General features: G+C 48.7%; 2 protein-coding genes across 2 annotated transcripts; one reads left to right on the forward strand and one right to left on the reverse strand.

Moving 5' to 3' along the window:
• Positions 1 to 4,652: 4,652 nt before the first annotated feature.
• Positions 4,653 to 15,968, reverse strand: PLAUR (plasminogen activator, urokinase receptor). Its single transcript, XM_036743686.1, is given in 8 exon segments — positions 4,653 to 4,707; positions 4,709 to 4,955; positions 6,115 to 6,261; positions 6,453 to 6,587; positions 6,764 to 6,916; positions 8,056 to 8,199; positions 14,770 to 14,883; positions 15,917 to 15,968. Coding segments are annotated over 8 exon segments (1,047 nt in total).
• LOC118836375 lies at positions 15,967 to 25,311 on the forward strand. The gene is made up of 6 exons (XM_036743687.1): positions 15,967 to 15,973; positions 22,660 to 22,794; positions 23,833 to 23,907; positions 23,993 to 24,151; positions 24,368 to 24,508; positions 24,841 to 25,311. The coding sequence occupies exons 1-6, from the start codon at positions 15,967 to 15,969 to the stop codon at positions 25,128 to 25,130; spliced, it is 807 nt and encodes a 268-aa protein (XP_036599582.1). The 3' UTR covers positions 25,131 to 25,311.
• Positions 25,312 to 26,991: the final 1,680 nt, after the last annotated feature.

Consider the following 26,991-nt stretch of genomic DNA (forward strand, 5'->3'; position numbering starts at 1 on the left):
AGAGCTCAAAAAGGATTTGGAAAAGCAAGTTAGAGAAGTAGAGGAAAAATTGGGAAGAGAAATGAGAAGGATGCAAGAAAACCATGAAAAACAAGTCAATGACTTGCTAAAGGAGAGCCAAAAAATACTGAAAAATATACTGAAGAAAACAACACCTTAAAAAAATAGACTAACTCATGGCAAAAGAGCTCCAAAAAGCCAATGAGAAGAATGCCTTGAAGGCAGAATTAGCCAAATGGAAAAGGAGGTCCAAAAGACCACTGAAGAAAATACTACCTTAAAAATTAGATTGGAGCAAATGGAAGCTAGTGACTTGATGAGAAATCAAGATATTATAAAACAGAACCAAAGGAATGAAAAAATGGAAGACAATGTGAAATAACTATGGGAAAATCACTGACCTGGAAAATAGATCCAGGAGAGATAATTTAAGCATTATTGGACTACTGAAAGCCATGATCAAAAAAAGAGCCTAGATATCATCTTTCAAGAAATTATCAAGGAGAACTGCCCTGATATTCTAGAGTCACAGGGCAAAATAGAAATTGAAAGAATCCACCAATCGCCTCCTCAAATAGATCCCCAAAAGAAATCTCCTAGGAATATTGTTGCCAAATTCCAGAACTCCGGGGTCAAGGAGAAAATACTGCAAGCAGCCAGAATGAAGCAATTTGAGTATTGTGGAAACATAATCAGAATAATACAAGATCTAGCAGCTTCTACATTAAGGGATCGAAGGGCTTGGAATACGATATTCCAGAGGTCAATGGAGCTAGGATTAAAACCAAGAATCCTCTACCCAGCAAAACTGAGTATCATGTTCCAAGGCAAAATATGGATTCTCAATAAAATAGAGGACTTTCAAGCTTTCTCAGTGAAAAGACCAGAGCTGAATAGAAAATTTGACTTTCAAACACAAGAATCAAGAGAAGCGTGAAAAGGTAATCAAGAAAAAGAACAAGAAAAAGAAATTGCAAGGGACTTACCAAAGTTGAACTGTTTTGTTTACATTCCTACATGGAAAGATGATGTGTATGATTCATGAGACCTCAGTATTAGGGTAGCTGAAGGGAATATGAATGTGTATATATGTATATATATATATATATATATATATATGTATATGTATATGTATATGTATATAAATATATATGTTTATGTATGTATATGTGAGTGTGTATGTATGTATATATGTATGTGTATACATACACACACACACACACACACACATATATATATATATATATATAGAGAGAGAGAGAGAGAGAGAGAGAGAGGGTACAGGGTGAGTTGAAGATGAAGGAAAGATATCTAAAAGAAATAAAATCAAATTAAGGGATGAGAGAGGAATATATTGAGAGAGGGAGAAAGGGAGAGATAGAATGGGATAAATTATCTTGCATAATAGTGGCAAGAAAAATCAGTTCTGTAGGAAGAGAAGAGAAGGCAGGTGAGGGAGAATGAGTGAATCTTGCTCTCATCAGATTTGACCTGAAGAGAGAATACCACACATACTCAATTGGGTATCTTACCCCACAGGAAAGAAGGAGGAAGAAGATAAAAAAAGGGGGGAATGATAGAAGGGAGGGCAGATGGGGGTGGAGGTAATCAAAACCAAACACTTTCGAAAAGGGACAGGGTCAAGGGAGAAAATTCAATAAAGGGGGATAGGTTAGGAAGAAGCAAAATATAGCTAGTCTTTCACAACTTGAGTATTGTGGAAGGGTTATACATAATGATACGCATGTGGTCCATGTTGAATTGCTTGACTTCTTAGTGAGGGTGGGTGGGAAGTGAAGAGGTGAGAGAATTTGGAGCTCAAAGTTTTAAAAATAGATGTTCAAAAACAAAAACAAAAAAAGTTTTTGCATGCCACTAGAAAATAAGATACACAGGCAATGGGGTGTAGAAATTTATCTAGCCCTACAAGAAAGGAAGGGAAAAGGGGATGGGAGGGGAGTGGGGTGACAGAAGGGAGGGCTGACTGGGGAACAGGGCAACCAGAATATATGCCATCTTGGAGTGGGGGGGAGGATAGAAATGGGGAGAAAATTTGTAATTCAAACTCTTGTGAAAATCAATGCTGAAAACTAAATATATTGAATAAAAAATAAAGAAAAAAAGACAATAACATACACACTCAATTGGGTACAGAAATCTCTATTATCCTACAGGAAGGTAGGAGGGGAAGAGGATAAGAGAAGGAGGGGTAATAGATGGTAGGGATAATTGGGGGAGGTGGTAATTAAAAGCAAAATACTTTTGAAGGTGGACAAGGTGAAGAGAGAGAGAATGGGAAAAACGGGGGAAATAAGATGGTAAGAAATACAGTTAACATAACTGAAAAAATTTTACAGCAAATTTCTTTGATAAAGGCCTCACTTCTCAAATATTTAGAGAAGTGAGTCAAATTTATAAAAATATAAGCCTTTCCCTGATTGATAAATGGTTAAAGGATATGAACTGGCAGTTTTTAGATGAACTATTGAAGGCTATCAAGAGTCACACGAGAAATTGCTCTAAATCACTTTTGGTTAGAGAAATGCAAATTAAAATAATTTTGAAGGTACCACCCCACACTTATTAGATTGGCTAATATGACAGAAAAGGAAAATGATAAATGTTGGAGGAGAGATGGGAACATTGAGACACTAATGCTTTGTTGTTGGAGTTGTAAATTAATTCAACCATTCTGGAGAGCAGTTTGGAATTATACCCAAATGGCTATAAAACCACGCATACCCTTTGACCTAGTAATACTGTTACTTAGTCTATAGTCCAAAGAGATAAAAAGCAAAAAAAGAAAAGGACCTATATGTACACAAATATTAATAGCGGTGGTGAAAATTTGGAAATGGAAGGGATGCGCATCAATTGGGGAATGGCTGAACAAGTTGTGGTATATGATTGTGATCTAATACTACTGTGCTATAAGAAATGATGAGCAGGATGCTTTCAGAAAAACCTGGGAAGATTTACACAAACTGGTGCAAAGTGCTATGAGCAGAACCAGGAGAACACTGTACACAGTAACAGCAATATTGCTAACAATGATCAACTGTGAATGACTTGGCTATTCTCAGCAATACAATGATCTAAGGCAATTTTTTCGTTTGTGTTTAATTTCACAACATGACCTATATTGAAATATGTTTTGCATGACAGCACATATATAACCTATATCAATGGGGAGGGAAAGAATTTGGAATTCAAAAGTTTTTAAAAAACAAATGTTAAAAATTGTTCTTACATGTGATAGGGGAAAATAAAATATTAAATAAATATACATATATTTTAAAAAGGCCTGACATTCAGGCAGTGAAATGCAGAAACGAATAAAAAAATGAAAAAAAAAAAACTTCACAAGTACAAGATGTGAGAGGCTTGGTTAGAATTTGTCCAAAACAAACAAACAAACAAACAAACAAAAAACATTTGCAGAGTTTCAGAGGCCTGCAAGTTCAATGGCTGCTGACAAGTAATTCCTCCTTGGGCTGCATTGAGAGGGCACAGCGTCCAGGAAGAGGGGGGTGAGTTACTCTGTGTTGTCCAGGTCATGCCACTTTTGGTACCAAATTTAAGGAAGGTCGCGTTCCAGAATGGCAAAGGCCCAAGAACCATCTTCGACCATCTGAAGGGACACCATGGCCAAGAAGGAAGAATGAGCTGGTTCAGTGTCAGCAAGAACACACCCAGGATGAGAGCTGTCCCAACCTGGGTGGCATCAACGCCTCCCCTCCCAGAGAACTTAGCTGCCATGCTCTGCACTGGGCACCTTCCTCCCCCTCGACGGCTACTTTTAAGTGTTGTCTTCCCCCCCATGTAAGCTTGTTGAGGGGAGGGACTCTCATTCTTTCTGCTTGCATTTGTACCCCCCAGCATTTAGACCAGCACCTGGCACACAGTAAGTGCTTAATAAATGCATGTTGCCTGCCTTGAAAGGTAGGAGGTTTGGTCTAAATGGGGACACTCAAACAAAGGCTGAATGACCAACTGTTGGAGACTACGGAGTTTCAGAAAGCTCCCTTATAAAACTGAAATTTTGTGGTTCTTGGCTAGGGGGTCGTCCTCCCCCAGAGCATCATGGGAGGTGTAGTCCTAGTCCTTTGCCACTGCATCATGGAAGGTGCAGTGGGACTCATCACCCAAAGCATCACGGGAAGTGTAGCTCTCCCTTCAGCATCATTGGCTGTATAGGTCTCACATGCAGTGGCATCATGGGAAATGTAGTCCTCCCTCTTCCAGACATCATGCTCCATTTTGGAGGGTCATCCCATGGAAGGGGTATAGCCAATCCTAAGCTGTGGGCAAGCCCATCCAGGGCCACCCAGCTGACCCAGTTCTAGCATTCTTGTTCCTTTCTTCCAGGCCCCTGCTGTCTAGATTCCCTCCCACGGCCTCACCAGGGCCTAGATCCCCTTCCTGGGGGCAGTGCCAAAGAGACGTGTGGGGGCATTCTGGCCTCTGAACTCCTCCCCCCAAGCCTTTGTCCAGTCCTGCCATCACTGTCCAGTCAGTTCATCGGTCAATCAGTCAACCAATGCTTGGCCTCTGCCTTTGAAGGCCTGGGTCTCCTACATGGCTAGGGCTGGAGGGAGGTGAGGGGTTGAGACTCTACAATTCACACAAAACCTTTTTTCACATACAAAACCCTAAATTATGAGTGGTGGGTGGGGGTGGGGAGCAGGATGGGGTGGGTCAAGCCCCCTTGACAGGGATCAAGTTCATAGTCAACAGCATGGGAAGCAGGCTGAGGGTAAGAGAGGCAGGGAGAAGCCTGGGTCCTGCCCCACTCCTTCGGGGCGTAGCATCTCGGGCTGCGCTATTGCATTTACTGGCAAAACAGCAGAAGATCTGGGGCTCGGCCAGGTCGAAGAAGGTGGCAGTCAGATGGGAGGCCTCGCACCAGGCAGGGGCCGCGCAGCCTCGGATGGTGTAGCCGGCACCCCAGTGTTCTGTGGTGGAGCAGAGGGAGGTGGAGGGGAAAAGAGGGGTTCAGTGCTTGAGCCAGACTCTGCCCTAGGCTCCCAGGGGGCCCTTAGCTCCCTGGGTATGGCCTTCCATGGGAGCCTGCCCCAGCTTGGGCACCCTGTGCCTTGGGACAGAAATAGTGGGAGCGAGTGTGTATGGGTGTGAGAGTGTGTGCGTGTATGAGTGGGTTTGTGTGTGAGTATAGATATAGAGTGTGAGTGTGGCTGTGTGAGTGTGTATGTGTGAGAGTGTGTGTGAGTATGAGAGTGGGTGTGTGTGTGAGTATAGATATAGAGTGTGAATGTGGCTGTGTGTGTATGTGTGTGTGAGAGTGTGTGTGTGTGTATGAGAGTGAGTGTGTGTGTGAGTATAGATATGGAGTGAGAGTGTGGCTGTGTGAGTATGTATGTGTGAGAGTGTGTGTGCGCATGAGAGCAGGTGTGTGTGAGAGCATAGATATGTATTGTACCTGAGTGTGGCTGTGTATGTGAGTGGATGTGTGAGTGTGAGTGGGTGTATGTATGAGTGTGTGTGAGGATGGATATGGGAGTGTACCTGAGTGTGGCTGTGGCTGTGTGTGTGTGTGTGTGTGTGTGTGTGTGTGTGTGTGTGTTGGGGGGATTCTCTCTAGCCCCCATCACCCATCCCTTTCCAGGAAGTCCTCTCTTCACATGATACAGGGTATCTGCTGGGCCGGGTGGCAGTGGCTGTCCTTTCTCAGTCTGAAGTTCTAGGATTCTGTTGGTTCCTGAGCCTTCCTTAGAAGGTCACAGGACCCCGGCCCCTTAGGAGCATCTGGTCCAGGTCCTCACTTTATAGGGGGAGGCATGGAGGCACAGGGTCACACAGCTAGGACACCTCAGAGGCAGGATCTGAACCCGGGTCTTCCTGAGGACAAGCCCAGAGCCCTATATGATGAACTAGGTGGGCTCTAACTCTTCCTTCCAGATCAGGAAATCTCAGCTCATAGGAACTGTAGCCTTCACCTTTTCCCATAAGAAGTTACTCCTCCTTCCCATAAGAATTCCTGACTCAGTTTCCCCATCACAAGTGAAAGGTCTGTACTGGAGGATCTCTAAAGGTCTGCTCTTCCCTTTAACCCTGTGTCCTTCATGTCCCCTTCCCCACCCCCAGGGTCCTTACTGTGGGTGCCGGTGGCTTCAAAGCATCTATTCATAGGGCCCTGACAGGCAATGATGGCCGTCTCCTCCGGGGAGCAGCCATGGGTGCCGTTCCCCTCACAGCTCTGGCATCGAAGGCCGTTCACGGGGTGGTCGGAGAGTTTCGTTACTGGTGGGCAATGAGTGAGAGAGGAAGGAGAGTGTGTGGGTCCTCGGGTCCTCCGGAAGCTAAGTGGCCCAGGGCCCATCCCTTCCCACAGACGCTATTCATACCTGGCCATGGCCCAGGCCAGCCTGACCTTCCTCCCTCCCCCTCCCCCCCACCCTCCCCTCTCCCTCCTCCTTTCTCCCTTCTCTCACTTGGGCCTCTGATACACTGGCTAGAGTTACAGCATCTCAAGAAGAGAAAAGTGTCGTTGTTATGGAAGCCAACAGGGCCTGGGCACTCAGGAAAACTCCCACAGCCGCGCACGTATCGCTCGTCCAGGGGGCCTGCTGTGGAGGCCACACAGGGTGGGAGGATCAGTGATGGGCAGGAGAAATGCTCAGGAAGGGCACTGATGGGGGATGCTCGGGAGGAGCAGTGATGGGGGGCACTCAGGTAGGGAGAGTGGTGGAGAGGGTAATGAGGGAGGGCTCACTGAGGAGGGGTTCACAGGGGCTGCATTCACCTTCAAGGCTGCTTTGGGAGATCCGCTCCAAGCACTGGTCTGTGGGTTCTGGGCAGCGAATGGTCAGAGTCCGACCTCGTTCACAGCTCTGGTCAGAGGATGCACAGGAATCACACTCTAGGGTACGAGCCCCAGGGAAAGTAGGTGAGGGACCTGAATTGGAGGGAGAGGAAAAGGGTAACTCTACTGGCCCCAGGTAGAGGAGAGAGAGAGAAAGAGAGAGAGGGAGAGGGAGAGGGAGAGAGAGACAGAGAGAGAGAGAGACAGAGGGAGAGACAGAGAGAGAGAGACAGAGACAGACAGACTGAGAGACAGAGAGAGACAGAGACAGATGAGAGAGACAGATACACAGAGACAGAGAGAGACAGACAGAGACACAGAGAGAGACAGAGAGACAGAGACAGACAGAGAGGCACACACCCACTCAGACAGAGACAGAGATAGAGATACACACAGAGACAGAGAGAAACTGAGGCAGAGAGACACAGAGAGACAGAGACACACAGAGAGACAGACAGAAAGAGAGACAGGGAGAGACAGAGAGAGAGAGAGAGAGAGAGAGAGGAGTAGAGGGAGTGGAGACTGAACAACAAAGACAGAGACAGGTATGTGGAAAGTGCACCCGAGCCGCAACTCACCCCCCCCTTTACAGTGGGTGGCCCAGGACCTAGGAGACACACCCACACCTGCCCCTTCTGCCTACCCATCTCCCCACCCTCCCTCCCCCTTCTTGATCTCTCTGGGCTCTGTCCCAAGGGTCGTCACCTGAGCTCCTCCCTTCTCCTGTGGAGTCTGACCTGGGCCTTCTTTTGAATTCCTCATTATTCAACAACCCCTCTCCCAGGAAATCATTCTCAACAGGCCTCCTTGAACACCTCAACCTTCTCCCCACCCCCCAAGTGCAGCAAGGGAACTTTCCCAGCTCTGATTTTGTATGTTTTATGCCTTCCCTGACTGACTTCTCCACTCTAAGATCTCTTCTAAGATCTAAGGTTCTAAGGTCCCTCCCAGTTCTGCCATTTCATTTTCTAAGGTTTTTTTCAGCATTGACAATCTACATTTTTTCCTTCTCAGGTCCTTCCCAGCACAGGCTTTCTAGGTTCTAAGGTCCTTCTCCGCTCTGACCACTTATGTTCTACGTTCTAAGGTCCCTCCCACAGTCCTACCATTCCACATTCTATGGTCCCTCCCAGTTCTGATGGTCTCTAGGTTCCCTTCTAGCTCTGACGCTCTCCTGTGCTGACCCCTCCCTCCTGTATGGCTCAGGGTCGGCTGGCCAGGGTCCCACTCACGGGGGTCTGGTTGGTTGCAGAGGTCAAAGTCACACACGATCTCCTTCAGCATGATTATCTCCTGGCTTGTTCGGTAGGACATGGAGCTGTTGTCTTTCCCGGTCACAGCACAGCCCCTCAGCACCACCTCCAGCTCCTGGCCTCCTGGGGTGCAGGGTACAATACGGGTAGGCGATGCTTAAGCCCTGGCTGGCCTCCTCAGTCTCCCTGGAACCCAACCCAGGGGACACTGGTGCTTTAGCCACAAGGTTTTCCATGCTTAGCTTCCTTCTGTGACTGGAAGCTTCATGAGGGCAGGGCCTGTGGCAAGTATAGTGCTCTGCACACAGTAGCTATTTAATAAATAGCTGTAGGATAATAATAACAGCTAGCACTTATGTGGCGCTTTAAGGTGGGCAAGGCACTTTACTAATATCTCATTTAATCCTCATGACAACTCTGGGAGGTCGGTGTCATTCTTATTCGCATTTCATAGATGAGGAAACTGAGGCACGGAGAGTTTCGGTCAGGGTCACCCAGGTAGGAAGTGTCCGAGGCCAGATCTGAACTCTAGTCTTGCTGATTCCAGGTCCCGACCTCCATCCACTGTACCACCAGATGGATGAATGACTTATCTTCCTACTAGACACAAGGGCAGGGGCGTATGTCGCTAACTTCAGTGCCTTCCTCAGAGCTGAGCGCAAGTCTTAGGTCACAGCAGGGTTTAATAAATGGTTGTGGACTGAATGAATAAATAAATGTCTTCTCCCCCTCTTGGACTGTGAGTGACCTCTGGGCTGGGGTGGCGTTCTATCTAGAATCCATATCTCTCCCAGTCCTGAGCATGGGCAAGTGGAATTGCTTAATAAATATTTGTTGAAATAATCCACCAAAGTCATTCATCGGGGAGGAAAGAAGCGTGTGTGAGTGCACGCCAGTGTGTGTGTGTGTGTGTGTGTGTGTGTGTGTGTGTATGTATGTGTATGTGTGTGTATGTGTGTTAGAGGTGGGAACTGGGGCCTGGAGATAGAAGGCTATCAAATGGGTCTTAGCTCACTTGTCCCAAGCCCTAAATCAGGCCATTGTGGGGCATCACCTCCGACCTTCACCTCAGGCTTGACTGGAGCTTGCTAACTGCCCATTAAAGGCAGGTGACCAGGGAGAAAAAAGGATTCCTGAAGGAAAACAAGACAAGGTCAGAACAAAGAAGGAGAAGGATTTGAAGAGGCGAAGGGGGATCCTGACTCATGCCAGGATGGTGGGGAGACATGACAAGAGAAAGGGAAGGACAAATGGACACTTGTAGTCATGTAATGGGTGGGAAGCTTTTCTTCTACAGAGCAGAGATGGACTCTGCAGGGGAAAAGTGGATTCTTGGGTTTCTAGGAATGGGGATGTTCATCCCTAGGAAAAGTCAGGAGACAAAAGATGGGAAGAAGGAGAGAAGAATGGTAGTTGGTGCGTCCCTTCTGAGACTCTTGCCAGGGTTGCTAACATTCAGAATGAGATGATGCAGGTAAGGAAGGGGTGTGTGTGTGTGTGGATATGGGTGCTAAGAATCCTGGTAAGATTTCTATGAACTTATGCAGAGGGAAGGGAGAAGAACCAGGAGAACAACTGATCAATACGTGGTAAGAATGAAAGAACTTAGAAAGACTTCAGAACTCCGATCAATACAATGAGAATCCGTGACTCCAGAGGGCTGATGATGAAGATGATACCCACCTCCTAACAGAGAGGGGATGGGTTCAAGATGCAAAAAAGAAACATACATTTTGGGGGCATGGACAAAGTAGGAATTTATTTTGCTAGACTACTGATATTTGTTATAAGGATTTTCTTTTTTTTTTTTAATTTCAGGGGAGAGTAAGAAGAGAAAATAAATTTTTGTTCATTGAGATAAAATGGGGGGAAAGTATGTAGCAGGGAAGTATAGATACTTAAGGATGAATAGGAGGGCCACTGTCCAAGATGGATGGGGTCATATAACAGAATGCAAATAGACCTGCTCAGTTTGGATTTTGCCTGTTTTCTTTGACTCCTTCTAGACTACAAAGGACAGACTGAAAATAAAAGTTTGTACCCAAGAAAAATAAGGAGAAAGGAAGAGAGAAACTAGCTACCCTTGAGGAAGACAAACTCCCTGACTGAGATGAGCCATAGCCTCAAGGACCGAACAGGATGGTGGGTAGAATGGCCCAGCCCCTCACTGTCAGGGATCTTTAAAAGATGGTGGAGAATAGTGAGGTGTCCTAGGCTTGGAGAAGGGCAAAAGTCATCCCAAGATTCTGAAAGACTGGAATCTGCAAACTCTAGGCCCATTGCCTTGACTCAGATTCTAGAACAAACAATGAAAAATGGGGCTAGGGAAAAATTAGAAAAAGTGGCGATCACGGGGGTGGTTTCCATGAGACTGGGAAGTCACTTGAGGCTGACTTGATTGTCTTTTTTGACTGGGTTACGAAGCTGGGAGAGCAAAGGAATGCATTAAGTATAACTTACCTAGATTTTTAGCAAAATACTTGACACAGTAACTCTGGAAATGGAAAAACGTTTACTAAATGGACTGTATTAAGCTCTAGGATGAAAAACGAGCCGGTTCCTATTCTCAAGATCCTCACCCCCAATGGGGAGAGACAAATTACGCACGAGGCTTATATTTCATGTTTGGTTCAAGGCAGATGGCAAAGTGAGGTTCTACTTAGTCAGAGAAGGAGAAGGGCGGATGGCAAGGTCCAGAGGAGCCTGGGGAGCTGTGGCAAGGCTAATGGTCACCTATCAAGAGGATAGTGGGTCCAAGGGTTAGAATGAGGTGGGGCTCTGGGAAACCCAGCAGAGGTGGAGATGCAGGAGGCATCCTCTATCTGTTGGGAACTGGGAAGTGAGGCAATGAGGAGAGAAAGGTCTGTAATTCTCCTTAGAGGCGGCTGGTCTATCAGAAAGATACGGAACCAATTAAAATGGGCCAGATCCATTGATTTGTCGTTAATGGTTTGGTGTCCATTCAGCAGGTTGCCTCTGGTGGAACGTTCTGGGATTGGCTCTTGGCCCTGTGCTGTTTAATATTGTTACTGATGGCTAGTATTGGCATTGAGGGGAAACCTCTGATTTGTTTACTATGTCCTTCCATCAAGGCGCATGCTCCAAGGGAGGGATCCAGTGTAACAAATCCTAACTCCTGTCACCTCTTGACTCCACTTGAATAAAAGTATATATGGCATGTTCATGCTAACAAGACAATGCAACATAACACATCATAATCGCTAGCATCTAGATAGCACTTTACCAATATTATCTCATTTCTTCCTCACAACAACTCTGGGAGGTAAGGCCTATTAATACGCCCATTTTACAGATGAAGAAAATGAAGTAGGCAGAGAGGTTAAGTGACTTGTCCAAGGTCACACAACTAGGCAGGATCTGAGGCAGGATTTGAACTCTAGACTCCAGACCCGGTGCTCCATTCATTGCCCAATCCTAGTTGCCTCAATGACAGTCAGGATCACAAATGACCTTGATACTCTGTGTGATATGGTGGGATAAGTAGTAGATCTGGTAGTAGATCAAAAGTGGGTTTGGATTCTGGCTCTTCTGCCTATTAATGGGGAAATCTTGGCCAAGTCATTTCTCAGTCTGGGCCTCAGTTTCTTCACCTTTAAAATAAGGAGGGTGACCTCTGAGATCCCTAAATCTGTGCGTCCGTGGACACTGGGCCAAAGCTAATTCTACAGCATTTAGCAAAGACACATATAAAGGGTTATACATGGAGACAAAAAAAATCAGCTAAGTTTAAGATGGAGAGAGCTTGGTCAGACAGGCTTTTGTGTGCCAAACATCTGGGGGGTTTACTGGACTGCCAGGGCAAGATGAGTCATTAGTATGATGTGGCAGCCACAAAAACCAAAGAGATGCTGGCTTGGAGAGGCCTGGCTTCCGGAAAGAGGGAGGTGATGGTCCCACCCCTAATTGAGACCACATTTTGGGTATCACGTCCAGCTCTGAGCATGACAATTCAAGGACACTGGAAAGCTTCCAGTGGAGGGTGACCAGGAGGGTGAAAGACCATTGAGTCCCTGATATAGGAGGATCAGATGGACCTGGGAGAATTGATGGACCTGGGAATGTTTCGCCTGGAGATGAGAAGGCTTGGTCAAGTATTTGAAGGCTTGTCAGGTGGAAGGGGGACTAGGTTTGTTCAGCCTGGCCACAAAGGCCAGGGCCAGGAGTGAAAAAGCTCCTAACTGTTAGGCATTCCTTGGCAGAATGGGCTGCCTCTGGGGGCAACAGTTCAGTCAATCAGTCAACAAGCATTTATTAAGCACCCAGGGTATGCAAGGCACTGTCCCAAGTGCTGAAGATGGAAGGGAAGGCAAAAAATAAACTAAAACTCAGTCTCTACATTGAGTAGCTCACAGTCTAATGGGAGAAGACCACATACAAATATATACATACAAGATATTTAGAGTGTAAATGGAAGGTAACCTCAGAGGAAAGGGATGGGTTGGGAGGATAAGAAATCAAGAAAGGTCTCCTGTAGAAGGCAGGATTTGAGCTGAGGAAGCCAGGAAGTAGAGGCAAGGAAGCAGAGTGTTTCCAGGCATGGAGGACAGCCAATGGAAAGTCTGGAGAAGGAATGACTTGTTTGAGGAACAGCATGAAAGCCAGTGTCACTGGATTGTAGAGTATGTGGTTGGGGAATAAGGTGTAGGAAGACAGGAAAGACAGGAAGGTACCAAGGTTATTATTACTATTAGGTAGATAGAGGTTAAGTGACTTGCCCAGAGCCACACAGTTAGGAAGTGTCACAGGCTAGATATGATCTCAGGTCTTCCCGATTCCAAGCCCAAGGCTCTATTCTAGAAAGGTTAGAGAAACCTCAAGCTGGCAAACTCAATGGGGAAGGAATCTGGAGAGGAGAAAGAGAAGAGGAAGAGAGAAACATTCCAGGATATCATCAGGAATAGAGGGAGAAGGGGAGAAGCAGAGGAAGACCCAGAGTCCAGAAGATTATGGTGGAAGGAGTATGAGATGGTCTAGATGTTTTATCAGGGATTTTTTTTTTCAGGGGTGGGGGCCTTCCAATTCTTGAAATTCTGTAAGGCAACTCCAGGAGTGATGCTGAGGCTTGGTAGATTGGAAAGAAGGACTCAGTATGGCTCTGGAAGGCTACAACTTTTTGAAAAAGAGCCAAATAGATAAGAAAAGGAGGTAGCACTGTATATTAAGACTTTTTTTTTTTTACATGAGGAAATCCAAGGACCAGTAGAGAGGTGGAAGGGGAAGCAAGATGGAGAGCTTCAGAATGCAGATTAAGAGGCTGGGGCAGAAAACAGAAGTCATGACGCAGTCATATAGAAACCATAAGGACAGAAGGAAGAAATAGATGCAGCCTGCTAGCCTGCCAGGGAAGATTGCTGCATAGTTAGAGGAGATGGAAATCATGGGCGCCTTCTAAACTGGCCATCCTCTGGGCCTGGGGATAGTCTCTCTCCTCGTCTCTGCCTCTCAGAATCCCTTGGGAGCCTCTAACCTTGCCTCCTACAGGAAGCCTCCCCTTCTCCTCTCCATTGTTAGTGTTCTGCCTGAACCCCTGAAATTACTTCAGACTTAGGTTAGGTTTTTCCTTTATCTGTGTACATGCTATTTTGTGCTGAGTCCACTAGGTGGCACAATGGATAAGAGTGCTGGGCATGGAGTCAGGAAGACCCATGCAAGAGATTTTCCAGCTGTGTACTCTTGGGCAAGTCACTTAACCTCTCTGCACCTCATTTTCCTCATCTGAAAAATGGGGATAAAATAGCACCTGCCTCCCAAGATTGTTGAGAGAATCAGATGAGATATTCGTAAAGTGCTTTGGGAGTCTTGTAGGGAATTCACAGCTGGAAAGTCAGCGGCTGCTCAACTCCTTTCTCTGAATTTCAGAGACTTAATGGTCTTCTAGCTCAAACCTGTCATGATTCTGTAAGCTGGTGTTTACAGACCAAAGGGAGGAATCCAGGAGAGGGGGAGAAAGTGATCGGAGATAGGGAGATCAATAATGGAACTAGGTGGCAGAGAAGAGGGGCAGGCTCAAGGCACAGGCGTGGAGGGGGCAATGTTGGCAAGGAACCACCCCAATTTCTGAGACAAGTCAGAAAACTGGTGTGCCAAGACTTGGGTTCTGATCCTAACTCCTCCCGTGGCTTATGCGACATCTGGTAAAAACCCTTCTTTGGGTCTCAGATTTCCCATCTGTAAGGTGAGAAGTGGAAGGCCTTCCAGAGTCCACAACCTACGACTCTGGTTTTCTTTCTTTTAAAGGCCCTGGGCAGCTCTGGAGGAGACGCAGTAGAGAAAAGGCCTCTTCCCTGCCCTCAAGGAGACTCCAGTCTGTCTCTTAGCTCCAAGAGTTAACAAAAGTCCACCTTCCCTTTCCTTATAGTGGTCCCCTCTTGTCCCAAAATGAAGCCCACGGGCTGGTCCATGCTGAGGACTCCATTTTCATCTTTACTGAGTTTTGCAGGGCGACTGGATTCTGCATTCAAGGCCTTTGGCGTGCTGCCCCTGTCTCTAAGTGGTTGCGTAACCTTGGGCAGGTCCTCGGAGCCCCAAAGATATGCTAAGGGCCCTGGGAGGGTTTCTCAATTTCCCAGTGTGTCAAATGGAGGGATTGGATTAGACGATCCCCTAACACCTTTCTCTGCTTCACAAGTGCCCGCCCTCCCCATCCCCCTCGAGGGAAGTCGCGGTTCTCACCTCTCCAGCGGTTGTGGTATACGGTGGTTCGACACAGCTCCTGCCCTGGGGGACACGTTTCGACAATGCAGTTCCCGTGGCTTTCGCAATGGTAACAGCGCAAGCCCGAGGAAACTGGGGAGACAAGGGGGCGAGGTCGCTGAGGGAGGCACTCGGGGGTCCCGCGGCTCCCTGGCTGGTTCTGGGCACTCGCTAAGCCTCGAATTCCGCCTCCGCCCCTCACCCGAACTCTAGCCTCTCCCAGGCCCACCCCGCCCTATCCCAGCTCCTCGTTCCCCCCAACCCGCTTCCCGACCCCCACCCCTCGATCCACAGTTTTCTCCCTGGCCGCCCCCCCCAGCACTGTGGGCCCCCGCCTAGTACTTTACTCACTCCTCTAGCCGCGTTTCCCTCCAGTTACTCATTCTCCTTCCCCCCGGGGGGGTGCTTCCTTCCCGTACCGTTCCCCCCTCCCCAGCTTGACTAAGTTCCTCTTTGCTAAGGTTTCCCAACCTCGTCTGAATTCAAAGTGAGCTGGGAGAAGTGGTGGCAGAGGCTTTCCAAGCTCTGAAGTGAAAGAACAAGCTTTCTGTCGCTCCGCAGCCTCTCGAACGCCTGCCGGACCCCTCCCGTCTCCAGCCCTCCCGGACCCCTCTCGGACCCCTCCCGGACGGGCACTGTCTCTTCCCCATCAGGTCGGTCCGTTTTGGCCTCTTCCTATTCCCATTCTCCACCTCTGCCTATAGCTATATGCTCTCCGAGCCTGTCAGAATCTATCCGAGCCTGAAAGACACATCCACCGCCTTGCTCGGCTACTAATTCCCTGTGACGCCCCGGATAAGTCATTCCCCTCCCTGGGCCTCAGTTTCCTCATATGTAAAATAAGAGGGTTGGACTAGTTGGCCTCTGCCGGCTCTTAAACCCCAGATCTAGGATCCTGTGAGACCTTGAATGAGGGAGCGCTTGTCCCCAAGTGTCTGTCTCTGCTTGCCTCTCTTTCCCTTTCTCAGCCCCGTTCCCCTCTTTTTCTTTCTTACATCTCTTAGTCTGTGTCTCTCTTCTTCTCTGTCGGAAGAATGGGAAGAAGGCTTTTTTCCCCTCCTCCCTGCCTTTTCCTCTTTCTCCCAAACCGCAGAATCCCCTTCGCAGGCGCCTCTGGGTCCCCTACCTTGAACCTGGGCAGCAGCCAGCAACAAGAGACTCAAGGTCAGCGCCCTCATGTCCAGTAAGCTGTAGGCTCTTCTGTCTCTCTGCGGCCGGACTGAGCCAGGGATGACTTGCTTCCAGCCTTTGAGGGAGGTTGGGGCCACCTCCTCCCTGAGGCTCCAGGAACTCCCCCTCCCCGCCCCTCATTGCTCATCCCTTAGCGCTCGGCGCCGGTCCCTAGAGCTTCCTTTCTCTTTCAGTCTTTCTCTTTCCATTCATCTCAGACTCTCTCTCCCTGTCTCTGTGTCTCCCTCTCCCTATCACGCAGTGGCTCTCTGTCTCCCTGGATGTTTTCCCCATCTTTTAGCCTGTCTTTTTCTCTTCCCGTGGTCTTTCTCCGTCTCTGTCTCCATCAGTGCCTGTCTTTCCCTGTATTTCTTTCACCATATCTCAGCCTCTTTTCACCTGTCTTGTTTTTCCTTATGTCTCAGTCTGCCTCCATCTTAAGCTCCACACCTCTCTCTCACTGTCTCCGTTTCAAAGTCTGGCTTCCTGTATCTCTCTCTCATCTCTGTCTTCCACTCCATGCCTCTCAGTTTCTCTCTAACTTACCGTTTCTTACTGTTTCTCCCTGTCTTCCTGAGGCAGTCAGGTAGTGCAGTGGATAGAGTACTTGACCTGGAATCAGGAAGACCTGAGTTCAAATGTAGCCTCAGACACTTCTGAGCTGTGTGACCCTGGGCAAGTCAATTAACCTCTGTTTGCCTCAGTTTTATCAACAGTAAAATGGAAATAATAAATGCACCTACTTTAACCGTTGAAGATAGGTGACCAAGGATTAAGTGAGATAATATTTGTAAGTATTTGCGCAGATTGGCACATAATAGGTGTTTATTCTCCCCTTCCTCACTTCCCTGTATCTATGTATCTCCCAGTGTCTCTGCAATCTGTTTTTTCTTTCCATATCTCCCCCCACAATCTCTCAATCTGTTTCCCCTTTCTTCCTCGCCATGTTTCTGTCTGTCCCCAGGTCTCTCTACCTGTCCCTGCATCTATGTTTCTCAGCCTCTATTTCTCCATCCTGAAGACTATGATGAGCCCGGGACCCACAGTCTCACACACACAGTCAGCAATAGCTTTGAGTGCCTCCTCAGTCTGTATGAAGGCCCCAGGCTGCCGATACTGGATGGTGACTGACTGACTCACACTGGGCTGGGCCAGCTCCACCCCAACCACTTACAGGACTCAGATTCCTAGCCCTAAGGATCTTTGCACCTAATGGGACAGTCCTTAAGGAAAAGAGAAACTTACACCGAGAAAGCGACTTTGAGAGAAAGAGGAACAGATGTAAGGAGCTACATCCTGGAGCTGTGATTCCATTCCTATGTGGATGGCTATCAGGTAGGGTGTGGTACTAGGGGGTGAGTCAGGTCTCTGGCTCTCTGAGTTTCCCCCCAGGAAGTGACCTCAGGTTTGGCTATTCCAGGCCAGGCATATGTCACCCAGACCCTGTCCTCAACCTCCAAATCTCTCCTCTCTTATGGCCCACTCCCCACAGCTCCTCTTCCACTCAGGACACAGGGACACAGAAGACAGAGCCAGACTGTGACTGACACACAGAAAAAAGCCAAGAAACAGAGGCACATACCTGGCCATAACCCTCATGTGATGCTCCTTCTCTGTCTCTGTGCATTTTGCATGGGAGGAAGCTATTCCTGGGATTCCTTCCCTGCTCACCTCACCTTGGCTTCTTTTGAATCATATATCTCCTTCTTCAGGAAGCCCTTCCTAATTGCCCCCCTCCACGTGGGATCACTTTCCCCACCCCAAATTAATTTGGATTTACTTATAGGGATCCTAGAGATAGAGCCTGAAGGGACCTCAGAGGCCATGTCCAAGCCTCCTCATTTCATCGATGAAGGAAACTGAGGTTTGAGGATGTCAAATGACTTATCCAAGGTCACACAGGAAAACATCAGAGACAGGATTTGAATCCAAGTCCTCTGTCTCTAGAGTCAGTTCACTTTCCCTTCTGTCTTCCACCTTCAGTTGTAGGTCTCCTCCTCCTTACCATGTCCAATCAGCTGTAAAGTCTATCGATTGCTATCTCTTTCAATCACACTTCTCACATTTGGCCCCTTATCTTCATTCTCTTGCCAGCAATGTAATTACCTCTCTGTCAGTACTATTGTAATCCAACTCCTAATTAATTGTTTCCTTTATTCCAGCCTTCCTCACTCGGCTACAGAAATAATCTTACCAAGATACAGATTTGACAGTGTTACCATTCTCTTTTTCAAAACTCTTCGGGGCTCCCTGGGACCACCAGGAAAAAATTTGGACTTCCCTTCCTGACCGTAAGGCTCCCGGCAATCTGCATGTAACCCATTTTTGGTCCCATTTACTCCTCTTTAGGCCCTTGACATTCCAGACAAAGTGGACGTGTTTTTTGAGCTCCTAAGTGTATCTGCTCCAGGTACAAACTGTCTGTACTTCCTAGGATGCTCTTCCTTCTCATCTTTGCCAATCAGGATTCTGACCTTCCTATTCATCTTGGGTATCACTTCCTCTGTAAAGCCTTTCCTGATAATTCGAGTTAAGTGTTCTCCCCTCCCTGCCCCCAAGTAGAATGTAAGCTTCTTGAGGGCAGAGTCCAGTTTGGTCTTGTCTTTATAGTCTCAGCTCCTTTTCCCAGTGTCTGGCACATAGTAGGTGCTTATGCTTGTTGACTGGTGTTGAGGTCCCAGCTACTCTGAGCCCTTTTCCCTGAGAGCTTTCTTGAGGATTGGTGCTGAAAGCACCCCCTTCACACTGGGGAGGGGGTGACACCTATACCTCCTATATTCCTCCTATTGAACTCCCCCCATAACTCCATTCTTCTGTACTAGATCCCTTCACAGAGCTTCACCATCTCCTGTCAACCTGAAACGATTCTTTGTGAGGGGTGGGGGTGGGCCTGGCCTACAGCATTAAGAACTTCGGGTGTCCAGGATAGGCTCTGTTCCAGACTCCCTATGGGACCTTGCACAAGCTCCTCACTGGGCTTCTGTTAAGTGTCAAGTGGGCGGATGGGTGTTGGGCTGGACAGTCTCTAGGGTTCTGGCTCCAGTATGCCTGTCTCACATGGTACCAGAGCTGAAGGACCAAGTGAGTGGGCTCTAGGACAGGGGTCTATGCCCCAGGCCATCTTGGGGTCTTTGAGATCATGGAGAGATCCAGAATCTCAAAGAACAAAGTCTCTGGGAACCCAGGACTCAAGGGAAGAGATCTTTGTAACTGGAGTTTAGTGCCAGAGGGCCTGGAAACAAAGACTAGAAGGGCAAAGCAAGGGCAGATTGGCCCAGATTTTCATCATCCCTCCACCAGGGAACACTGAGGTTCAGAGAAGGGAATCTTCTTGAGATCACACAGTGAAACAATCAGCCACAGAGCTAGAGCTAGATATGGGCCAAATCTCCTCAGTCTCTTCCTGGGCCCTAATACACCCTGGCAGGTCCACGATTGGGTTAGGCTAGCCCAGGACGTTAGCAGTCCTGCAAGTGGAGGAGATGACCACCTCCTCTCCTGCTGGCCTCCATTCTCCAGTGTCACCCCTGGGGTGTTTGCTCTGGCCAGGCACACCCTGCAGGAAGTACTGGGGCCTTGGTCACACGGGAACCTGGCCCAGGGTTTCCCCCAGTGCTCGGATACCCACCTCAACTCCCTCATTTCACAGAAAGGCAAATGGGGGTCCAGAGAAGAGCAGGGGCCTGAACCCAGGTCATACAGGGAGGATTTGGCTGAGCTGGGAGAGTGGCCCCATTCTTCACTCTCTTTGCCCAGTGCTGAAACAAAGTCGGCCTCCAGCTGAGGGAACAGTAGCTTCCCACCCCAGGTCCCTCCTCCCTTCAACTCTGTTTCTAAGGCAAATGCCCAATCCATGATGATGGGAGCATGACCCACCACCCCCCTCCTCACTTCCTTTTCTCATCTGAACCTTGCTCAGGGCCTCCTCCCTCCCTATTCTCACACAAAACCTGTTTTCAGTAGCCTTCTAGGGAAAGCATTCCCCTCACTACCTGTGGTATCTACCCCAAAGGGCTGACTAATCGAAAAACACAAAACACAGGAGCTGAGATGGCCCCAGAGATGACCTTGCTCAACCCTCCAATTTCCCAGGGACTTTTAGCTGAGACCAAAGATGAGAATAGGTTGGGTGTTTGCTCCTGGTCCCTGAGCAGGGGGAACAAGGCTTTCTTGCACCAGCCTAAACACCCCAACCAAATTCTGAATCCGAGCTTGTTGGCTATTTGACTAATTATCGAGATCCTTCCTTGCTTGTATTTCTCTGCCCACCACCTGGTACACAGTGAACACTTAGTAAATGCTCATGGCCGGCCTGCTTTTCATTACTGTGTACTGTCACACAGAACACAGAATGTCATACAGGGAAATGCTTAGCTTCAAGACCATTTTGATCAGGAATTTGTCACTTTTTTAAAAGTCATGGACCCTAGTGGCAGTTGGGTGAAGCCTATAGACCCTTCTCAGAAGGTTTTTAAATGCACAAAGTAAAATGCATAGAATTACAAAGAAGGCCAATTATGCTGAGACACAGTTACCAAAATACTAAAGAAACAAGTCCACTTATCTCCAGTTAAGAACTGCTGATCAGTCTACCAGGGTCGTGAATCTGCAGTGAGGCCATATGTGGCCTTCTAGGTCCTTGGGTGCAACCTTTTGACTGAATCCAAGTTTTACAGAACAAATCCTTTTATTGAGGGTACCTGTTGTGTGAAGTCTGGATTCAGTCAAAGGGCCGCACTTGAGGACCTAGAGGGCCACATGTAGCTTTGAGACCGTAGGTTCCTCACCCCTGATCCAGACCAAGCTCTTTAAGGATGAACTAAGGTCCAGAGAAGACAAATGTACACCCAATGTGGCACATCTACCTTTTGTAGAATCATAGGATTCAGTGCTAGAAAAGTTTTTAGAGACCACCTAGTCTGACCTGCTTTATTATATTTTATTTTTAGTTGCTAAATTTTATTTTTTTCCATTATCACATGCTTTTTTCACCCTCCCCCTCTAGCCCCACTGGAAAAAAAAAGAAAAACAAAATCTTTGTAATTAATTACACCCTTTCTTCTACGAAGAAGGAAACTGGGTGGCTCAGAAACTAGTGGACAGAACACAGGGCTTAGATGCAGAAAGATTTGAGTTCAAATGCTGCCTTAGGTATGAGACTCTAGGTTTATCACCTAACCTCACATGTAAAATGAGAGCATTAGATTCCAATGCCTCTAAGATCCCTTTCTGCTCTGAATCTATGATCTCATGGAAACTGAGGCATAGAGAGAAAAGAATGGATGTGCCCAAGGTTATCCAGGGAATCAGTGTCGGAGCTGCCATCCAAATGTGGGCTTTCTCAGACCCTGTCTTGAGCTGGGTCCTCGGGTTGGGGTGCATGGAGAAGGGCCATTTCTGAGTCCTCTTGGAATCTAAGGGGTTAGTTGGTCTCAGTGGCAGCCATCCTTATCTTCATTGGCGGCCATCCTTATCTTCATTGGTTATTTGCTCTTCTATCTTGCCCAGCCCAGGTGCCTGGATAAAAGGACACAACGCCCTCCATCCTGACTTTCCTCCTGGATCCTCCTGTCCTTGGCCACAATGCTCGTCTTACTTCTTGGGTTCCTGGTTACACTAGTTGCCTCTGGTGGTGAGTTGATGGGTTCCTATAGTGGTGAGGTGTTTGGCTTCCCTTATGTTTTGTGGGTCCTCCCTTCCTCATCCCTGGGAGCTTTGGGTCCATGTCCCAGCTCCGCCCTGGACTTGAGATGTGATTTTGGGCACCTCCAAGCTCCTCCCTGGGTCTCAGTTTCTTCAGGGAAGTTGGCCACAATGATCTCTAAGGAGTCTTTCCAGCTCTGTCCTACAATTGAAGAATTCTGTGACAAGTCTGTGGGTTTGAGCAAACTCTCTGGGCTTCAATTTCCTCCATATAATGAGGGGGTGGGTTCTCTTGCTCCCCTCCTACAACACCCAGATTCTCCCTCTCATGATCGCTCTAAGCCCCTGTCTTTCCTCCCATGGTTATACCCTGGGCATTCTTTCCTTCCAAGCTCCAACCCCTGCATCCTCTGCCTAACACACATTCTATATCCCACTGGCCCTTCCCACCCCCATTCTACCTTCTGCCTTGACCCAGAATGATAGCATTGAGTTTGAACCAAGACAACTGGGTTCTAGTGCTAGCTTGGCTACTCTGACTTTGGGTCCATGGCTTAAAAGTCTCTTGGCCTTATAAGGCTCCTCTGTAAATTGAGTGTGGTGATTTTGGTGACCCTGGAAGGTGACCCCATCCAGCTTAAAGTACCATTCTCCCATTGGTGCATGCTTCTGGGCCAGCCACTCCCTTCTCTGCAAAATGGGGTGGGTTGGACTAGATCTGAGATGCTTTCCCCTTTTTTGTCATGGACTCCTTGGGCAGTCTGTGGGAGCCTAGGGACCTCTTCTCACAATCGTCTTTTTAAATAATTGAAGGAAATGCTAAATTTTCAAATAATGAGACCTCCTGTTGCCAAGTAAACTGCTCAGGTATAGCTAGCTTTGAGGGGAGGGGACTGAACCTCCCAAGGGCAGGCATGGAGTCTTTATTTGACTTTTGGAGTGTTCCTTTGTGTGGTGCCAGCCACTGACCCTGACTCTGATCTTGACCCCAAGTGGAAGCTCTTAGGTAGAGTCCCCTTTCTGACCCCCTCTTAAGCCCTGCTTCTCTCTCTGCAGAACCCGCTACTGTCCCTGAGACCACATACAAGTCTGAGAGCACCAGCTGTTATTCCTGCCCCTACTTTGGCCCCTGTGAAGCCTTCCTCTGCTCTGCTGGGAAGGATACCTGCCTTAGCACCATGCAGGTCCTAGGTGAGTGGCCAAAGGCACCCCTCTGAGCTCTCTGGGGGGGACACACAAGTATACTTCCCCATCCTGGGGAGAATCCTGGGCTGGGCCATCCCACGGGAATAGAGGTAAGTTGGGGCTGCTACTTACCAGCAGAAACCAGTCCTTGGGATATGGAGAATTAAGAATCAATTTCAGGTTCATCTTCCTGCTCCCCACTGCTGATGACGTCTCCCCCCTGCTAAAGCCAGAGGTGGTCTGTTTCTTGTCTTCTGATCTCCTCCGTGTCCTACAGAGTCCCATCCACCTTCAAAGACCTAAAGAGACAGAGACAGAGGCAGAGACAGACGTAGAAAGGGAGGAAAAGGAGAGACAGGGAGATACCCATTGGAACAGTGACAAAGAACTAGAGACACAATCAGAACCAGAGATAGAAGCAGAACAGTGGGGAGAGACAGAAAGATATAGAACCATTAAATAAGCAGGAGAGAGACAGAGAGACAGGGAGGGAGAGAGAAAGAGGGGCAGAAATGGGGAGAAGAGGAGAAAGGCAGATGGGGAAGAGGAGACCGAGACAGAGTGCTATGGGGAAAACAGCAAGGAACGCAGAGTCACAAGTCTTGAATTCAAATTCTGTGTGACCTTGGGTAAGGCTCTGGGCCTGTTTGCAGCCCTCCCCTTTGTAGAATGTGTGAGCAGGGATGGGGAAGGATTCCCCCGGGGAGTCCCCCTGATTCCAGGTCCCCAGGGAACTGAGTTCCAATCTGAGCTCTCTCCTATACATTTGCTTGGTGACCATGAGCAAGTGACTTTTCCCTCTTTGGGCATCAGTTTCTTCATCTGGAAAACAGAGAGTTTGTATTAGAGGCCTTCGAAAGTCCTTCCCTGCTCTAAGTCTTGTGATCCTAGAGTTCCAGAGACACACAGACCGGAAAGATAGCAGAGGGGAAACACAGTGAGAGAAGGAACCGGACACCCAAGTGCCCAAGGGGCTCAGGGTCCCTTTTAGGCCAAGGACTGTCTATGCACAGAAGGGGTACCTGCACCTGCTTCCTGTCCCAGGGGACACTTCCCTAGAACGAACCGCCGAGACCACGGACCACAAGGGCTGGGAGGAGGCAGAGGAGGCTGCTGAGGGTGAGGTAGCAGCATCTGTAGGGTGGCTCCTTCTTTCTCCTGGGGAGGCCTGAGCTCTGTCCTCTTCCCCTGTTCTCCCACCAAGATCAAGGGAATGACCAGTCTGTCTTCAGAAGAAATGGCTCCTGTGTGGCACCAAAGGATTGCCAGCCTCAGTTCTACAGCCTATCTTATGGATACCAGCTGAGGGCTTGGGTCAGAGTCACCTGTTGCAGTGGTAACTGCAGTGAACCCCCTAGGCCAGGTACATCACCAGACAGGGGATGGGTTAGGGGGAGTGCTGGGTCAGGGTCAGGGTCAGGCTCAGCAGACAGCCGCCTCACTGTCTTGGGCCACTCACTAGACCCAAATGCCCATGAGCGCAAAAGTGGGTGTGGGGAGTGTAAGGGGCTTTGAGGGCAGAGACCAGCCCTATGGGCCTTGGATGGCCCTCTCACATCCTCTTCCCTGGATTCTCCAGAGACCCTGCCCAGGAGTAGACCTAGTGATGTCCTGTGTCCCATCTGCTCCCCGTATGATGCCTCCTGTGACGAAAACTTATATGTACGCTGCTTTCAAGAGGATACTACCTGTGTTAACATGACCATGTTTCAGCCTGGAGGTAATAGTGATGGAAGGAAGGGGGAAAAAGGCTGAGAGGTGAAGGGGTAAAGGGAAGCCCTGGCCAAGAGAGCCTGGGACAGTGTAGGAATGGGAGGTGCTCATTCTCTGTGACCTTTGGGCAAGTAACCCGCCCTCTCTGAGTCCCAGTCCTCCTATTTTTAAAATGAAGGGACCAGACTCAATGATCTCTAGGGTCCCGCCCACTGGGCTCTGGTGTTCTGGGGTCTGAGTTCTGAAGCTGCCTCTGTGGGGGGAGGGGCCCTTTTCTGATCTCTGGGAATAGTGGTAACCAGAGGCTCCAGAGCTTCCCTGGATTCATCCTTTCCTCAGGGGGTCCGAATGTCACCATTCAAGGGTGTGGCTCTGAGAACCTGTGCCAGCTGCCTGAGAACCACGTCCTGGGTTTGGATTACCAGCTTAGGGGGAAGCCAAACTGCAACTCCATCCATCAGGCTGTGCTGGGCTACAAGTGCCAGCACAATGCAGCCACTTGCTCGTTCTGCGGCGCTCTCCTCCCAGCCCTGTTGGGGCTGTGGATGGCCACTTGGTTTGCCCAAGAGCCCACCCTCATTCTGCTCATCTTCCCTAGCCTAGGCAGGAAGAGTCTTTCTTCTTTCTGACAACAGGAGCCCACCCCAAGTCTGGACTGCTCCAGGGAGCCTCCTCAGACAAAGGCCAGTCCAGAGGACCCCCTCAGAGCCGAAACCCCAGAACCTGCCCCACAACAGTCAACAACAAATTATATATTAGCTCATTTCCCCAAACATTCCATGTCTTTTCTTGAATTCTCTCCTGTTCATCTTGTCCTTTAACACCTAAGCTGGGTCCTCAGCTCCTCTGGGAATCCCTCAGTCCCCAGGGGGATGCCTCCAAGCCTTACCTTGGTTCTCGGGATCTGCCTCGAAGACTGAGGTGATGGTGCCTGCCCATGGGTGCTGCTGCTGGGGAAGAAGAGGCAGCTAGGAGCTTTGGAGTTCAGGAGCCCCGAGCTGCAGTAGACTGAGCCCACATTATGTTCAGAACCTGGTGGTGGAGAGCTACTGGCCTGCCTAAGGAGGAGCCGACCAGCCCCAGGTCAGCAGAACGACAGAGGCAGAGCTACTGAGCTGACTGGCTGAGACTGCACAGTGAACCCTACCTCCCATTTCAGGAAATCTGACACAGAGCTCTCCTCCTCAAGCTGTTCAAGGCATCACACCCATTGTATACAGGCACAGAATAAAGGCAGGGCTTTTGCAGAGGACTGGAGTTCAAATCCTACACTGGTTCCTCCCCACCCCTCACCCACTTCCTAGCTCTGTGATCTTGGACTTAATCCCTACAGGCTTCATTTTTCTCATTTGTCAAATGAGGGTGTTGGGCTTAATGACCTCTAAGGTCTTGGCAATTCTAAATCTCCAGTGTTGGTCCAACCATCTGTATTCAATAGTTGAGAAACCCAGAGCCAGAGAAGTGAAGAGATGTGGCAGGGGCCACCCAGGCTGATGTTGTTAGAAGAGGCAGAGAAAGAGGGTGGGGGGAGGGAGTGAGGGAGAGAGAGAGAGAGAGAGAGAGAGAGAGAGAGAGAGAGAGAGATACAGAGAGACAGAGAGAAAGAGAGAGAGGAGAGAGAGGGAGAGGGGAGAGACAAAGAGAGAGAGAGGGAGGGAGGGAGAGAGAGAGAGAGACAGAAAAAGAGAGCTACAGAGAGATAGAGAGAAAGAGAGAGAGGAGAGAGAGGGAGAGGGGAGAGAGAGACAAAGAGAGAGAGGGAGGGAGGGAGAGAGAGAGAGAGAGAGAGAGAGAGAGAGAGAGAAGTGGAGAGGGAGAAAGAGAAAAGGAGGAGGAGGGAGAGACAGAAAGAAAGAGGAAGGAGGAGGGAGTGGGAGGAGAAGAGAGAGGAAACATAAAGGGGAGTGGGGGAGACAAAGAGAGCCAGAGAAAAGGAGATAGACATACTCATATATGTGACTGACTGTACTAGGCCATGGGTTCCCCTAGACTGTGAACTGCCTAAACATAGAGAGGCTGTGTCTTATTTACCTCAATTTCCCGTATGGGACCCTGTGGTCAGTGAGAGTTCAGTAAATGTTTGCTGAAAGAATCAGGGACCAATCACTTGATCAGTGGGGAGCCCATCTCTCCCTTCCCCTCCCCCTCAGGATCCACTCATGAGGTCACCCCAGTGGGCATTGTTGGCCTGGGCCCCTGCTGGTGTTACCCGGCTGGGCGGGGCCAGCCAATCAGCGGCTAGCCCCTGTTATAATGGCCCCTAGCAACTGGGTATGAGCCCAGGCAAACGGGGAGAGACCCCGTGGGCGGGGAGAGTCTGAGGGGTGTGGGAAATTCCTCTGTGAATGTGAGTTGATTTTGCGGGGAATGGTACCCAATGTGGGTGAGATCAGGGCAATCCAGAGGGAAGAAACCAGGAAGAGAAGTCCTGGGTACATAGAATCTAGGTCCAATTCCCCTGGTTGCCCTTTGGACCCCCATAGTCTTCAT

This window comes from Trichosurus vulpecula, chromosome 2 (assembly GCF_011100635.1).
Source record: "Trichosurus vulpecula isolate mTriVul1 chromosome 2, mTriVul1.pri, whole genome shotgun sequence".
In the NCBI taxonomy this organism is placed as follows: Eukaryota; Metazoa; Chordata; class Mammalia; order Diprotodontia; family Phalangeridae; genus Trichosurus; species Trichosurus vulpecula.

Bases quoted from the DNA above. Each gene is read 5' to 3' on its own strand.
- LOC118836375 (XM_036743687.1), top strand. The intron at 23,908-23,992 runs GTGAGGTAGCAG...TCTCCCACCAAG, and splicing joins GGCAGAGGAGGCTGCTGAGG to ATCAAGGGAATGACCAGTCT. The intron at 24,152-24,367 runs GTACATCACCAG...TGGATTCTCCAG, and splicing joins CAGTGAACCCCCTAGGCCAG to AGACCCTGCCCAGGAGTAGA.